This window comes from Stomoxys calcitrans, chromosome 4, assembly GCF_963082655.1.
Source record: "Stomoxys calcitrans chromosome 4, idStoCalc2.1, whole genome shotgun sequence".
Taxonomy (NCBI): domain Eukaryota; kingdom Metazoa; phylum Arthropoda; class Insecta; order Diptera; family Muscidae; genus Stomoxys; species Stomoxys calcitrans.
The window spans coordinates 18,934,758-18,951,093 of record NC_081555.1 but is presented as its reverse complement, the minus strand read 5'-3'; the positions used below and the strand labels follow the sequence as shown (position 1 = coordinate 18,951,093).

Here is a 16,336-nt window from a genome sequence, read left to right as displayed (position 1 = left end):
GCTACGGAATCAATGCTTAATTCCTTGTGTGAGCTTTTTGATAGGGTGGGCGCCTTCTACGATGACCGCGCGAATGAATTGTGGACTTAGTCGAGAATTTTGCGGTAAAGTTATCGCTTATACTGGGACTGAGGAAGCATGACCTTGTACTACTGATAGGGTCCCGAATGGTTATTGCAACGACACGTCTTGTTAGGATTCTCCCCAGGCACTTTCTCCTCTTAATCTACTGTTCAGTAGAGGATTGAATTGGTATACTGGACGATGGTCCCTAATTCAACTAACTGCCACATTTTTATACTCACCATCATAGGAGGGGGTATATTTATCTAGTCATTCCGTTTGTAACTCCTCGAAATGTTGATCTCCAATCTCATAAAGTATATATATTTTTGAAGTCGATCTAGTCATGTCAGTCTACGGAAACCACGAAAGCGGTCGGGACGTTAAGATAGCCGCTTGTCATTTTGCCAAATCCTTTTTTTGAATTAGATCATTGGGAATTGCCTATGGGACATATCGGCTCAAATTGTCATATAGCTCCCATATAAACCGATCTCCTGATTTGACAACGACATCTTAAGCAGCTGCAATTGTTATGCGATTTGGCTGAAATTTTGCACATAATATTTTGTTACGACTTGCAACAACCCAGGATTCACTAATAGAAGGTTAGGTCACATGCAAAAACACAAAGTGGGTAGGCCCCATAAACATCATTAAGGATGTCAAATCTGACGATTGAAAATGTCATCATATAGGAGAAAACGTAAACAAAGAATGAATGTAAAAAGAGAACAAGTTGACATCCTCAATGCCAAGTACTGCCAAATATTAAAAAAAAAGTATATCGGCTGATCGCTTGGCTTAACCTTATTCAGTGAATCCTGGCAACAACCGTGGCAAGTATGGTCACAATCGGTCTATAACCTGATATAGCTCCCATTTAAACCGATTTCCCCATTTGACTTCTTTAGACCCTAGAAGCCTCAATTGTTATCCGATTTAGCTGAAGTTTAGCTCATTGCATTCCGTTACGACTTCCAACAATCGTGCTGAGTACAGTCCAAATCGTTCAATACCCTGTTATAGCTCCCATATAAACCGATCACGCCATTTGATATCTTGAGTCCTAGAAGTCGCAATTGTTGTAAGATTTTGCAAGTAACGTTCCGTTGCGACTTTCTAGATAGGACTTTATCGGCAATTACATGAATCGCGGAATGGCAATACCCATCGAATAGAAGAAATGGGCAAAGATTGCCCATGAACATTCCAAATTTTTCACATATCAATGAGTATTGTCCGATTCAAGTTTAAGCTCAATGATAAGGGTCTCCTTATTATAGCCGAGTCCGAACTCTATGCGACACCTCTTTGGGGAGAAGTATTTACAGGGCATAGGTCCTCACAAAAGTCTCCAGCATTAGAAGGGGATAACGACCGCTGAAAAATTTTTTCTGATGTTCTCGCCAGCATTTAAAAACAGGCATTCAACGTCATAGGCGGATATGCTAACCTCTGCGCTACGGTGGCCTCCAATGGGCAAAGATTATGGGAAATAAATCCCTCTCCTGTTATCTTGAATCTTTCGAAATCTTTTGCTGAGGTGGCATCTTTACTGCGAAGGCTTCGTATGATTCACGAACTGTATGAGCTTTATGACGACGTTAGCATAGCTTGGAAATCTATTCTAAGTTCGTAAAAGGGACAAATGTTCTGTAATAGCCAATTAAGGCAAAGTATCCTTAGAGGGCGCAATTCTTATCCGATTTGGCCCATGGTGAAACAATTAAAGATGGTCTTATTTGTACAACAACCACAAAACATATGGTGCAATCCGCCATCTTGTCATTAAACTGATCTACATTTTGCTAACACACACAAAGAAATTTGTGTGAGTGTGTGTATACGTGTACGTATATGAGCAGAGAATATGCGAGAAAGAAGACAACAACAAAGAGAATGCAAACAAAAATCTGACATCTTAATGCCGTCAAACCCGGCCGGCTGTTAACAGCTGTTCGCGTGAGACCACCTTTTTAAATCCGTCTTGGATTTTGCAGAAATTTTACAAGGTGAATTAAACCCCGTTTACACTGCTTATTTAATCCGGATTTAAGGCTCTCGTCAGCTGATTTTATAAAGGAAAACACATGTTCGAGCCATTAAATCCGGATTTAAAGAGCAGTATAAACGGGGTTTTATATTACCTACAACATTCATATCCAGGATTCACTAATTCACTAATTCAGTGAATCCTGATTCATATCAAGAATGGTCGATAAAGGTCCAAAATATGATATATTGGGTTGCCCAAAAAGTAATTGCGGATTTTTCATATAGTCGGCTTGCTTTAAAAAAAAGGGTAAAAAAAGTATATTTGATTAAATTTCATTCTAAGTTTTATTAAAAATTCACTTACTTTCTTTTAAAAAATCCGCAATTACTTTTTGGGCAACCCAATAACTTCTATATAAAACGACGTATCGATTTTATTATTTGAACCTCAAGAGCGCATAATTCTTATCTAATTTGCATGAGATTTTGTATATTGATTTCTGCTATGACCTCCAAAATTCATATCAAATTTGAACCGAATTGGTACATAAACTAATACATCTTGCATATAAACCGATTTAACCTCTTGAGTCTATAAAGTACGCAATACTGCCTAAAATAGGTGATTTTAAAATTTGTTTCCTTTAAGGGCTCTCTCTTTACATCGTATACGAGTATTAGCAACCATACACATTCATTGCAAAACCCCTTACCATATACAGAAGAAAATCGCGACACTGTGCTTTGTTGACAGAGGACAGAGAATAAAAACGAAAATGCAACATGTACACGAAAAGGGAGGAGACTTTTTGCGAATTCTATTTGTGGATATGGGATATAATGGAGCAACAGAGAATCAAAAAAAAAATATCAATAATAATTTAAATATTAACCATGCTCTTTTTAAATACAGTTTATTGTTTATTTTCTTATTATCCATAGAGAAATCGTGGGGCTGTTTGTTAGTTGTCGAAGGGGGAGTGGGTAAGGAAGTGTGTGTGTGTTTATTAAAAAAGAAAAATGCAAAGAAATGTGAGTAATAATATCATAAATAGTATTACTTTGATGCGTAGTCTCCTCACGAGACGTACAAGGGTAGATAATTGTGATGGCAGTGGTGTGGTGTACCGTTGGTTGTTGTCACTTATCTTCCGTAATACAATTTACATTTTGCCTATGATGCTTGCTTGGAATTTCGATGTTTTCCTAGTGCCAGTGATTGGCCGATGACGAGTGTGGCGCTGTTTAGATGCTCTTATTAATTAATTTATTATTAAAATATCTATGTAAATTTCGTGGGAATAGCTGAAGAATAGGGGGTCATTTATGTCAAATTTATTAAAATCGCAGGCGAGGACACAATAACCTACAGCATCATCATGATGTGTTAAGTTTTGAAACAAAAATGATAGGTACGTGATGGTGGTGTGAGTATGACCAATGGCTCATTAACTCATATAGGTATTAATTAATGAAATTTCTTTAGTATGCTCTTGTACGATTTATATCCCGTCCAAATCATCTTCTATATGGAAAATTGGTTGCCTAATGAAGCTTTTGTTTGTTTTTTTCGTTTTAATTGTCAACAACTTAAATTATTTATTCATCAGGTCCCATGTATCTTGTTTGCAACCCATGATGTATGGCGTCTTTTCAAGCTTTGCAAACATTTCATTTTTCACCGCTTGTGAATTGCCTGATCCGTTAACATAAATTGTTTCATGTCTCTTGCTTAGGTACTCATCAATGGCGATTTCATTTTGTTTGTAAAACCACATCTGAAAGAAAAACAAGTAGGAGTATTTAGATGTTCTAGGTTAGATCGGATAAAATCTCATACACCCTTGACCTATGACCATGGCAAGTTCTTTAAGATTTCTTTTCATAAACAAAAATCTATTTGCTTATGGCAACACCAGGGTTCCGTCAATCCAAGACTGTGCCGATGGCAGCAGTGCCTCGCACTCGACTTCAAGGTTCATCTGAGGTATCCGATCGGAAACCTCTTCCCTTTCTTCAGTGGCTGCCTCACACTTAATCTGTATGTCAATGGGTCGAATATCTAGAATAGTCTCAGTGCCCTAGTGGGCGTGGTCCTCATCGCTCCGCCTATGCCAAGACCACATGTTCTCTGAACCTGTTGTTTGATCTTTATGATGCACTTTTTCTCCATAGCAGTCCACCAAACTACTGAGGCGTAAGCAAGTATTGGTCTAATCACGCTCCTGTGGAGCCTGTGGACTATCCTCGGATTAAGGCCCGATTTCGAGCCTACGGCCCGTCTACATAGTGCCCAACATCTGTGAGCCTTTTCAGTACGCTTCTGAATGTGTCACCACTTCCAATTCAGTTTCCTGTTCAAGATCACACCTAAGTATTTGACCTTGTCAGATATCGGAATCGTCTTATTGAGGAAACGTGGTACGTTTAATTGGCCCACCTTTGTCTTCTTTGTCAACAATCATATTTCAGTCTTCTCTGGGCTAACATTGAAACCTCTGGGTCTAGCCCAGCCATATGCAAGACCCTTTCGGCCCTTCTGCATAGCTCGTTCGAATCCTTACCCCTTAGAAGTATTATAACATCGTCTACGTAGCAGAAGGGTTCAAATCCCTCCTCAGTCAGCATCCGTAATAGGTCAAAAACTGTAATGAATATGGCGCAAATTGATATATAACCTGATATAGCTGCCATATACACCGATCTAAGACCTAGACTTCTTCAGCCTGTAGAGGGCGCAATTCTCATCCGATTTAGCACATATTTTGTACAACGGCTTCTCCCATGGCCTTCAACATACGTGTGCAATTTGTGGTCTGAATCGATCTATGGCTTGATACAGCTCTCCTATATACCTATGTCCCGATTTTGCTTCTTGAGCCCCTACAAGGCGCAATTCTTAAGCCAAATGGACTGAAATATTACACAATGACTTCTACAATGTTCAGCATTCAATTCATTTATGGTCCGAATCGGACTATAACTTGATATAGCTTAAAATAGCATAACAGTCCTTATCATTATTCTTTATTTGCCTAAAAAGAGATACTGCGCAAAGAACTCGACAAATGCGATCCGTGGTGGAGGGTATATAAGATTCGGCCCGGCCAAACTTAGCACCCTTTTATTGGGTTGCCCAAAAAGTAATTGCGGATTTTTTAAAAGAAAATAAATGCATTTTTAATAGAACTTAGATCAAATATACTTTTTTACACTTTTTTTCTAAAGCAAGCTAAAAGTAACAGCTGATAACTGACAGAAGAAAGAATGCAATTACAGAGTCACAAGCTGTGAAAAATTTTGTCAACGCCGTCTATGAAAAATTCGCAATAACTTTTTGGGCAACCTTGTTTTTTTTTTTTTTAATTTTTTCTTGATTTATTTTCCTTGACGAGTTTGTCTTATGTGCAGCCTTTTCCACAGTAGGCCCAACTTAGATATTAACTAATTGTTAGCTGTTCGTATTATCAGAGAATCGTGGATCTAAGACTGATACGTTTTGTGATATTTGGAATTTAATTTTATAAATCGACTTCATTTTAAAGGGTATATGAAATTCGATTGAGCAATTTAAATATGGCATTTTCAACTTTTCCAATACAAACCTCTTGTTCAAAATACTTGCGATTGTTGCTAGGCAGTCCACAATTTGGCATATCAAGTAATCTACTCATACAAATCTCTTCAGGACATTGCAGATACACCACCTTATTGGGTGGTATTTTAAAGTTCTCCAATAATTCCCTAAAATCTGCTGTGGTATGTGGGAAATTCACCAAGACCCAACCTTGAGTAAGGCAATCCTCATCCAAAAGACGTTTGGATATAATAGCAGCTAAAGCTGTGCTCTTGGCTTTACAATTATTGTAATAAAAAGCCCTTTGTAGTTCCCGAGCCAAAGGCTCTTGGGGATTTTTATCGTCTCCTCTCAGATATTGATGAATAAGATTTTCTGCGTTAACTAAGTAAGCAAAATAGACCCTTAATCTCCTCATGGGTAGAATTGTTGCTACTTACGATAAACCAAATTGAATCGCCTGGCCAAGTATATAGCTTGAGTTTTGCGTCCTGAGCCTCGTCTTCCAAAAAACACCACCCTATATAGAAAATTCGCTGATAAATGTAAGGATGCTATCACGCCATCTTTCCCCTGGTTTAGGCAGTCCTGATATATGCTGGCGGCAATGCGTTTAATATTTTTACCCATCCACAATGGCACATTGTCGGGCCGTTCTAATGCACACTCCACCAAAATGCGCTTCAGCGATGGTGTATCAAAATTTCAGCATAAATTATTCAGATACACAAGTTTTATTATTTCTTACCTTTGAAATTTCAATTAATTTGTGTTTTTCAAAATAGACCATTAATTCCGCAGCATATTCGGCTAAATTGGATTGTAAAGACATTTTAATAAAAAAAGTTTGATATTGAATTGCCTAAACTGAAAATAATATTCCCAAAAAATATATACACCTGTTATTCCATGATTTTTAATTTCTAGAATGCTGGGTCGAAATTTGATATGAATATTTACAGGTAATTAACTGAGGTTATGAAAAGAAAGAACAGGACATGAATGTAGTGCTAAGTGCTATATACCGAGGACTGATCCGAAGATATCTGCCCACTTATTCAACTGTCAAATTATTAAATATTCCGAATCCAGAATAGTTCTGGCTCTATTGCGTTCCGGCAGCTGCAGCCACCCGAACTCCTGCAAAGCTAGGATTGATACCAGCGTGTTGCATGTATATCCCGATTGTAATTTGGGACCGCACGTCACAAGTTTAGCCAATCCCATTCGACTTAGGACAAAATTCTTCTGGAGGCACTCCAACTTATTTGCAGAGTTCCTAGATATGGATACTTAACTGAACCCAGAAGACGAATGGATGAAACACAATACACATGTCCTATCTATTAAGTGGTCCCGACACGGGATAACTATGAGCATCACACTGGCTGGAACTTTGGGCTCCAATCCGTGTGGTTTTCTTCGCTTTCACGAGAAGCTTTGCTGGGAGCTACCGGGCTCAGGTCCACAGGTTGCGGATAGTGAAAGGCTTAATAGGTAGAGATGGGCGATGGGTAAATACCCAAAAGTTATTTACCCGGTAAATAGGGTAAATACCCAGATATTTACCCATTTACACCCAAAAGCTGGCTATTTATAATTTTGCTGATATCTTGGGTATAAAAACATTTTTCAACAAATTTTTGATGATTTCGAATTCTTTGTTCATTCAAAAACAGGTGTAGAGGTCTATCAAAACTCATTGTTGCAAATTTCATCGAAATCGGTTGAAAAATTCTCCTTTTATGGGCTCAATACTCTATATCGGGAGATCGGTTTATATGGCAACTATATCCAAATATGGTCCGATCGGGAATATATTCAACAAAAGGATTAAGAGGGGTACCAGAACTCGCTGTGCCAAATTTCATCGAAATCGGATGAAAAAAAGCTCATTTCATGGGCTCAATACTCTATATCGGGAGATCGGTCTATATGGCAGATATAACCAAATATGGTCCGATCTGTACCACATTTGACAAGAATGGGTAAGAGTTTACCAAAACACACTGTGCCACATTTCATCGAAATCGGATGAAAAATGCTCCTTTAATGGACTCAATACTCCATATAGGGAGATCGGCCTATATGGCAGATATAACCAAATATGGTCCGATCTAGAATATATTCAACAAAAGGGTTAAAAGGGGTACCAGAACTCGCTGTGCCAAATTTCGTCGAAATCGGTTGAAAAATGCTCCTTTTATGGGCTCAATACTCTATATCGGGAGATCGGCCTATATGGCAGATATAACCAAATATGTTCCGATTTGTACCACATTTGACAGGAATGGGTAGGGGTCTACTAGAAAACACTGCGCCAAATTTCATAGAATTCGGGTAATAAATGGATCTTTTATGGCCTCAATACCCTAGATCGGGTGGTCGGTCTAATGGCAGCTATATCCATATATAATCCGATCTGAACCGCACTTCAAAGAAATGAACTGAAATACTGTGCCAAATTTCATCGAAATCGCATGAAAAATTACCAATTTATTGGCTCAAGACTTTAAGTCTGGAGATCGGTCTATATGGTGGCTATATATAACTAAAATCCGACTTTATGAGATTAGAAGGTCAGGTTTATATACAAAGAATACGAAATCAAAAAAAATTGTTTGCAAAATTTTTTTACCCCCAATAAAAGGTATTTATTGGATGTTTACCCAATAAATACCCAAGCGCAGCTGCAACTGCAGTCGCGGACAATCAACGGTATCAAGTGGAGAGCCTCAGTGAGAGGCCTAATGGCACCGGCTCTTGCTTAAATACTGGGTGCCGATGATGCTCGATACGACAAGGCGAGTTAATGGCGCCTTTATATAACAACTGGTCGTCATGTTCTCGTGGCGATCGGTCGTATAGACCTGAACGAGCTTGCTCGCAGATCGCCACCTCCACATGCAAATGTGGCTACAACAACAACATTAAGTGGTTTAGCCATGGACAATACATTGCTAGAACAATAACCACAACACACTTCGTTATTAGGTCATGCCAGGCGGATTTAGAAAGGTGGCCTCAAACCAACAGCTGTTAACAGCCGTCTAGGTTTGACGCAGGATTCACTGAATAAGGTTAAGCCAAGCGATCAGCCGATATACTTTTTTTTTAATATTTGGCAGTACTTGGCATTGAGGATGTCAACTTGTTCTCTTTTTACATTCATTCTTTGTTTACGTTTTCTCCTATATGATGACATTTTCAATCGTCAGATTTGACATCCTTAATGATGTTTATGGGGCCTACCCACTTTGTGTTTTTGCATGTGACCTAACCTTCTATTAGTGAATCCTGGGTTTGACGGTATTAAGATGTCAGATTTTGTTTGCATTCTCTTTGTTGTCATCTTCTTTCTCGCATAATATTTGCTCATGTACGCACACGCACACAAATTTCTTTATGTGTGTTGGCAAAACGTTGATCAGCTTGATGGCGGATTGGACTTATGATTTTTGGTTGTTGTACAAATGAGACCTTTAATTGTTGCGCCATGGGTCACAGGTGGGAATCGAACCCACGACCCCCGCACCGGCAATCCGAGCACGCTACCTACTCGGCTACCGAGGTGCACTATAACACACCGCTGATTGAGTTTAGTTCATGATCCATCACAAGCTTTATCTAACAGATGCTGCTCTAGCTCATTGTGCTGTACAGACAGCTGATTTTTCAGGGTTTCTAGATTTTTAAGCACAAGTGACTTCTCTCTACAAATCTCCCTCATTGTAATATTGGGATCAGATGGAACTATTCTTTATCGGAAGGACTTCGTTAGAAGCTTGAATAAATTTTAATTAATATTTTGGGCTAACTCGTAATATTGGGATCAGATGCCACTATGGACATAAACCTAAGCCAATGGCCTTCTCATTAATCTGTATATCCCCCAAATAAATTTACAATTACCACTTTTACTATTAGCAAAAGACGGTTTGGCATTACTGTTTTGGGGATCGGGGATTTTGTGTGATTGGGGATTTTGTGGGATTTTTGTGTTTGACAGTCAGATGTTTCGCTCTTGCCTTTTTGCTACCTAGGCTAGATTAAAAAGAGGATTCGGATATTTATCCGCCCCATGCCACTATGGACATACACCTAAGCCAATGGCCTTCTCATAAATCCGTATATCCCCCAAATAAATATGCAATTACCACTTTTACTGTAAGCAAAATACGGTTTGGCATTACAGTTTTGGGGATCGGGGATTTTGTGGGATTTTTGTGGTTGACAGTCAGATGTTTCGCTCTTGACATTGGTTTGTTAGTTTTCCATTTGTACATTCCTATAGGCAAATTGATTTGTGTATAATAACATGGCCCTAATTCCTCCGGTTACCCGTTTGTCCTCCTCAATTATAAGGATATTGGGTTGCAATCCAGGCCATATGACATTGCAAGGAACAAATACATATCTTGTAGGCACAGGCAAAAAGTAGGTTTTATCATACGCCATAAAATCCAAAGAACAAAGTTCAAACTGACAATAATCAAACGCAATAGACGTGTTTTAATTGATACAGGCGATCCCGATGTTCCAGAGTACATCAAACACTTGACAGGAGTGTTAAAGGAAGAGAATGCAACTATTGGTACCATCTTATTAACCCATTGGCACCATGACCATGTGGGAGGTGTTAAGGATGTTTTAAAAACCTGTGTGGATAAAGGTATTTTGAAATCAACTAAGTTTTGCATTGTTCACATTCAAGCATGGCAGATTGTTATAATGGATCATTTTGTAAAACATTTGCCTTAATTTCCTTGCGTGTACTTTTTTTTAAAGTAAATCTTCATAAAGATTGTCAGGTATACAAATTTCCGCGCACTGATGCTGAAGATGTGTGTCCCGAGATACCCAAAGATGTTAAGGTGGAAACATTAAAAGATCAGCAAGTGTTTGAGCTGGAAGGTGAAAACTTGAAAATTCATCATACCCCGGGACATACAACAGACCATGTCGTATTAACCACCAATGAGGGAGTATTGTTCAGTGGAGATTGTATTTTAGGTAAGGGTATAATGGAAGAATGAAGAATTCTAAATAAAACTGTTGACGAAATCATTATTGCAGGTGAAGGAACGGCTGTTTTTGAGGATTTATACGATTATATGAAAAGTTTGGAGAAGATACTCAACTTCAAACCCTCAGTTATATATCCTGGACATGGCAACATCATTGAAGACCCCTTGGAAAAAATACAATACTATATTAAACACCGTAATCAGCGCGAGCAACAAATTCTAAGCTGCTTTGCCGAAAGGAAACAGCAGAAAATGCAAGCCATGGATGTAGTTAAAGTTGTCTACAAAGAAACACCAGAACAGCTATGGCCTGCTGCAGCTTACAATGTTAGTCATCATTTGACAAAGCTGCACAAAGAAGGCAAATTGGAAAAGTGTCAAAGTCCCGAAAGTGACGAAGACAATCCTTTTTATATGTTTTGCCAAAAAACCAGCAATTTATGAGGAACATTTACAATTTCCTACGATAAGTAATAAGAACAGTGTTTTATTTTGTTTAACAAAAAAAATCATAATTAAAAAATACAATTGTTAATATTTTTTTAATAATAAATATCTCTATTCCTCTGGTTGAAATGTTATGCTTTCGTTCTTAAAATTATGCACATTCTCAAACCATATGTCGTCGGGTCCTTCTGTAGCCTGTTCAAACATTGTGGGGAATGGAGGTGCAGTTTTATGTTTGCGAACTGGCAGTATGGTATCATAGATATAGACAAGGCCATTGGTTGAACCAGGTATGGCACTGCCATTTACCCACATAACATTGTATTTGGTATTGATGCGCCATATGCGCAGACCTTTGGCTATCCGCCATCTATTGCCCATGTGACCAGGCATTTTAGTACCAGGCCAAACGCGACCTTTCTCGCCACCACCACCAATGTTACCGGGACGTCTATGGGTTTTTGTGACACCATGAGAAGCAGGCATACCCTTAAAACCATGACGTTTGACAACACCCTGGAAGCCATGATCAACTCTATAAAAAGTAAAGCATATTAAAAAACAAATGCTATAATGTATATCAGTTAAAGCCTACGTTTTTCCTCGCACATCTATATAATCACCCACTCTATAGTGTCCCACATTCAAAGGTGTTCCCACTGGAATAGCTGCATTTGGAGTAACCAGGAAACGCACCAAATGCCTTTTGGGCAACAAGCCTGAATCTTTAAATAAGCCACAATACTCTTTGGTCAATGTTGAAGGATCACAACTTTCTGCTCCCACCAATAAGCATCCATAGCTATTCAAGCGTGCCACATTGGGTAATTGAGTGGGTTTATATTGCTCTGGTGGTGTATACTTAATAACATGATTATCCACAATTTGCAATAAAGTGGTACGTATCTTTTCTCCATTCTTCAGCCATAGGGGATATTGGCCAATTTTGCGGGCAATCAGGCCGGTGCGACGTTCTTTAGTTGTCCAAACTTGATCAGTTGGTAATTCATCAGTTTTTACCAATTGTTCACGTTTTGTTTGATCATAAGAAGCTACACCTTTGATAAGGGCGGGAGGTCCAAATTTGTCATGTATAATCTCTTGAACAAATGATTTGTTTTCCGAAGTAACCAAATTGTCACGCATCTGCGATAACATATAAAAAAGAAAATTACAGGAAAAGTACTAAATAAACTTAGTGTGTTCAAACCTTGCGTTCCTTACGCAGGAACCATGAGGGGTTTCTTAAATGTGGTCTACTTAGCTGGCCCTTCTCGCGTACTTGTGTAACAGCCACCGGGTTGAGCCTGCATAGTGAAAACAATGAGGTTAGAAATCCAAATCTCATAGAAACTCTATGGAACTCTACCTTAATCTGGCCAAGTCTAATATTACAGTTTTAAGCATATCGTTATATTTGAAGTTTTATTAACAAAATAGTAAAAACAATAACACTGACTTCCAAGTTTTCTTCTTTGCCGATGGGGAATGAAAGACTAGCCGTTTTATGTTTTCTGATATAAAGAGAGTACTAATGAAAAGAGGTTACAGGTAGCAAGGTTATATCCACAAAACACTAAAAAGATAACGTTAAAGTTACTTATGATATAAGCTTTTGTTTTTAATGAAATATTTTCTTAAAGTAATAAAGAGATTTGAAGTTAAATGTGTGTGGTTTTAATAAGAAAAATCTAAGTTAATTCTTAATATTTGCTTGGTGGATTACTGATATCTCTTGCCTTCAACATTCTTTCTCTCTGTCTTTGCGCCAACAGCTGTTTTTATCTGATGCGACAATTAAACGGCATGGTAATCATGGTATCTTTAACTTGTTTACATGTTTTGGTTCCGATATGGCAACACTTGCGGAAAAATAGTGAAATAAAAAAAAAAATACATTAATGGTATTAGGATTTTAAGAGGAACAAATCGCTTATTAATTGATTAGCCGATTAATTTGCATAACTTACACTGGGCAACAAAATTCGACTACAAGTGTTATAATAATTTGTGCGCGTGTGTGGTATTTTAGGCCGATACTGTGACAGGAAGACAGCAAGCAATGGCAGGCATGAACAATTACTCAACATTGATGTAAAATACCTACAAAATAATTTGCGAATAACAACTAATATTTAAATTCTTTTCTTTACTATAAATATTAAGGTATAACACCAACCAAAAGGTAGTGGTTACTGATGAAGATGAGAATAGTGAACATATACAACAACGCCCCCGCAATATCTATGGCTCATATGCTGCTGTCGACTCCTCGGGCAATCCACCAACCAGCTTGCCATTGCATAGACAATCACAATTGCAGTATGTTTAGGAGCATTTACAGTAGAAGGCTAACTTTAGGGGAGAATTTTTTTTATTGCAGATATCCACTGAGCGATGATCAATATCAGATTTATATGGCCAGTTTAAATTCTGGCCCCGATTCTGGTCTAAAAAATGTCCATTCTGAAAGAGATTTGTCGTTGCCTCTAGAGAAACAAAGGGCTTTGGATAATTTTTATGACAGCCAGGACGATGGTAAGAAAGGCATTTTACTGATGATATTGTTCTTGAATATGTTTCCTTAGTTTATAAGTTTTTTGTTTTATTCATTGTGAGTTTGTGTGTCCTTTTAGTGTATCCTCCCGAGCAGCATAACATTTTGAGTTCATTTAGCTTATCCGATACCAAAAGTATGTAGCTAAACTTGTTACATTTGCATGCCCTTTCTCTCTGTTGTACAAAATTAATGTTTAGTCACTTCAACCACAAGATTTTAACAAAATTAGTTTTTGAACTTGTTTGTTTATTTTTAGATATAATTTTTTTATGAATTAATCATTGATTTAATCATTTAATAACTTGCTATCTTTGATGACAGAAATTTCAATACGCAAATATTTGGGTATAGGTGTTCAGTGGGTTAGTTTGGTAACCGAAAACTTGCTCAGTCATCCTTTTATAGTGCTGCGGCGACAATGTCAAGTTTACAATGCCTCACAGAGGTAATAGTATTTAATTGAAGTTTGTATTTGGTCTAAATTCTTGGTTCCTTTCATAATTGCCTGTAGATATCATCTGCATCCTTTTGCTTTAATGCCTTCCATTGTTCATCTACATCGCCGTCAAGGCGTTACAACACTTTGGAAAGGTCTAGGTAGTTGCCTGCTGGTACGCGGCTTGTCCATGGCGGTGGATGATGTTCTGTCTAAGATAACATCATGGCCTAAGTAAGTCTGCCAGTAAGCTGTCGTTTGTCATACAAAAATTCTTAATTTTTTTTTTTTTTTGGTTCCAGGGAAGTGGACAGCCGTACTAATATGAAACGTTTCGGCCAGCATATTATTCTAAAATGGTTAGTCATTTTTTTTATTTCCCCTAATTGCTTAATTGTTGACTTTTTGTTTTTTAGCATTAGCATAGCTGTTGTCATGCCCTTCTATGCTGCCTCTTTGGTTGAAAGTGTGCAAAGCGATATTGCCAGTGAGAAACCTGGTCTGTTTGATGTTTTTCGTGAAGGAAGTTTACGACTGTTGTACTGGAAATCTCCTCAGAAAGGTCGAATGCTGCCGGTGTGGTGTTTAATAGGACCAACGGTGGGAATTGGCATAACAAAATATCTCTTTGGGTAAGATATAAGTTTACGATCACTTTACCATAGACATACAGACAAGCGCTTTGTGATACTGTAGGTCTGTCGATTAGAGTGGGCCAAATATTTTGCCGGCAAAGTGATGTTCTAAATCGATATCTGCGACGACTACAAAGTATTTATGTATATAAGGGTGGGTAATTTTTTAATCGACAAAGCGATATTCAAAATCATTAATTAATCTACGATGAGTTTAAACAAAATTTGCCCAGAAAACCATGAGCTTCCGGGTCTTAAAGCCCAAGTCTGTCCGTACATTTATATGGTATTCATATGACAACATTAAGAAAAAGCTTTCAGATGGATTGTTTATTGTCTAATTTTGTAGATATCTAGCACACTGAGTTTGGTTGAGACCTTCGATATCCATACCGTGTAATGGATCGGACCGCATCTTTCACTTGCCCATTTCGCTTAAATTTTTTGTTGTAGCAGTGTGTTGTACACTGTGGCGGCAGCCTTTGCCGATAAAGGACCCCATCGGAACAGTGGGTTGTATAAGACCCTTAGATGCCCGAGTCAAGTTAGGTCCAAATTTCGATATATCTGCTATGGGTTCATAAATGGTTGTTCGGGCCAGATGAATTTAATGCGTATTTACTAGTTTTCCCTTTTTTATTTTAAAAAAAAAACTTATTAAATCTATTTGTTTTCCTTTAGCTTGGTCATTAAAGGCATATCATCTCGCATAATGCGACGACGCATTCAGCAAGCTCAAGAACGCAAAGGAGCCAAATTTAAAGATGACTCTCTGGAAACTCAAAACGTTGAAGTCTATTCGAATCTTATTTCTATGCTGACAACCGAAGTCATATTCTTTCCATTCGAAACAATTTTACATCGCATTCAGCTGCAAGGCACCCGAACAATTGTTGATAATTTGGATAATGGCTATGCCGTTGTGCCTATACTGACGAATTATCAGGGAGCCATGGATTGCTATCGTCAAACAGTGGCCTCCGAAGGCTTTTCTGGACTTTACAAAGGCTTTGGTGCCATAATTTTACAATTTGCTGCCCACATTGCAGTTATAAAACTAACCAAATGGATTGTTAATCAAATAACGGAAGTCATTTCTAGTCGCCCACCCCAGAAAGTAGTACAATATTATAATTTAGATCGTGGCCTGAACTCAAATTCTACAACGATATCACGTAGTCTAAGTTCAGGAAGTGAGCTTGATGAGAATAGCGTGGGAAATCGATCGGTGGATTAAAAGAAAGTTAAACGAAAAAAAAAGCAAAAGTGAAACGTTAATTATTTAAATATAAATTTATTATGACAATGGTTATTTACTTATACTTGATAGCTCTTTTTGAATTCGATTTGAATGATATAAGGGAAGCTAAACTGTTGTGTAATATTTTCATGTTAATTATTCGTTTATTAAACTTTCCTTTTTCTATAAGAGACAATTCTTGAGTTGCACTGTGATACTTCCGTTACCACATGAAATCCGCGCGAAATTTAAAGTAAACGATTATTTTGTAAAAGCTAACATTTAGGCCAAATTGTTGTTACACTTCAATAAACAAGTCTAATTTATTTCCCAAAATTAAAAAATCTAAACCC

At 37.8% G+C, this 16,336-nt stretch overlaps 4 protein-coding genes across 6 annotated transcripts; 2 read left to right on the top strand and 2 right to left on the bottom strand.

Annotated features, from left to right (window-relative positions):
- Positions 1 to 2,958: 2,958 nt before the first annotated feature.
- LOC106087090 (adenylate kinase 8) lies at positions 2,959 to 6,533 on the bottom strand. Its single transcript, XM_059367515.1, has 4 exons — positions 6,387 to 6,533; positions 6,079 to 6,319; positions 5,667 to 6,022; positions 2,959 to 3,839 (listed from the first exon to the last, which is right to left on the bottom strand). The coding sequence occupies exons 1-4, from the start codon at positions 6,468 to 6,470 to the stop codon at positions 3,657 to 3,659; spliced, it is 864 nt and encodes a 287-aa protein (XP_059223498.1). The 5' UTR covers positions 6,471 to 6,533; the 3' UTR covers positions 2,959 to 3,656.
- A 3,340-nt stretch (positions 6,534 to 9,873) lies between these two features.
- On the top strand, positions 9,874 to 11,241 carry LOC106087107 (beta-lactamase-like protein 2 homolog). 2 transcript variants are annotated; one of them, XM_013252028.2, is made up of 4 exons: positions 9,874 to 10,075; positions 10,144 to 10,310; positions 10,442 to 10,651; positions 10,715 to 11,241. In XM_013252028.2, the coding sequence occupies exons 1-4, from the start codon at positions 9,957 to 9,959 to the stop codon at positions 11,107 to 11,109; spliced, it is 891 nt and encodes a 296-aa protein (XP_013107482.1). In that variant the 5' UTR covers positions 9,874 to 9,956; the 3' UTR covers positions 11,110 to 11,241. The 2 variants fall into 2 exon arrangements, with proteins under 2 accessions (XP_013107482.1, XP_013107481.1); XM_013252027.2 differs by having other exon boundaries at positions 9,875 to 10,075; positions 10,427 to 10,651.
- On the bottom strand, positions 11,123 to 12,648 carry LOC106087106 (large ribosomal subunit protein uL3m). The gene is made up of 4 exons (XM_013252026.2): positions 12,482 to 12,648; positions 12,323 to 12,419; positions 11,708 to 12,258; positions 11,123 to 11,647 (listed from the first exon to the last, which is right to left on the bottom strand). The coding sequence occupies exons 1-4, from the start codon at positions 12,517 to 12,519 to the stop codon at positions 11,224 to 11,226; spliced, it is 1,110 nt and encodes a 369-aa protein (XP_013107480.1). The 5' UTR covers positions 12,520 to 12,648; the 3' UTR covers positions 11,123 to 11,223.
- A 295-nt stretch (positions 12,649 to 12,943) lies between these two features.
- LOC106087105 (mitochondrial outer membrane protein SLC25A46) lies at positions 12,944 to 16,333 on the top strand. Of its 2 annotated transcripts, XM_013252023.2 has the most exons (9): positions 12,944 to 13,206; positions 13,279 to 13,434; positions 13,496 to 13,650; positions 13,749 to 13,805; positions 13,994 to 14,117; positions 14,184 to 14,342; positions 14,411 to 14,467; positions 14,525 to 14,740; positions 15,425 to 16,333. In XM_013252023.2, the coding sequence occupies exons 1-9, from the start codon at positions 13,175 to 13,177 to the stop codon at positions 15,978 to 15,980; spliced, it is 1,512 nt and encodes a 503-aa protein (XP_013107477.1). In that variant the 5' UTR covers positions 12,944 to 13,174; the 3' UTR covers positions 15,981 to 16,333. The 2 variants fall into 2 exon arrangements, with proteins under 2 accessions (XP_013107477.1, XP_013107478.1); XM_013252024.2 differs by lacking the exon at positions 13,749 to 13,805.
- The last annotated feature ends 3 nt before the right edge of the window (positions 16,334 to 16,336 follow it).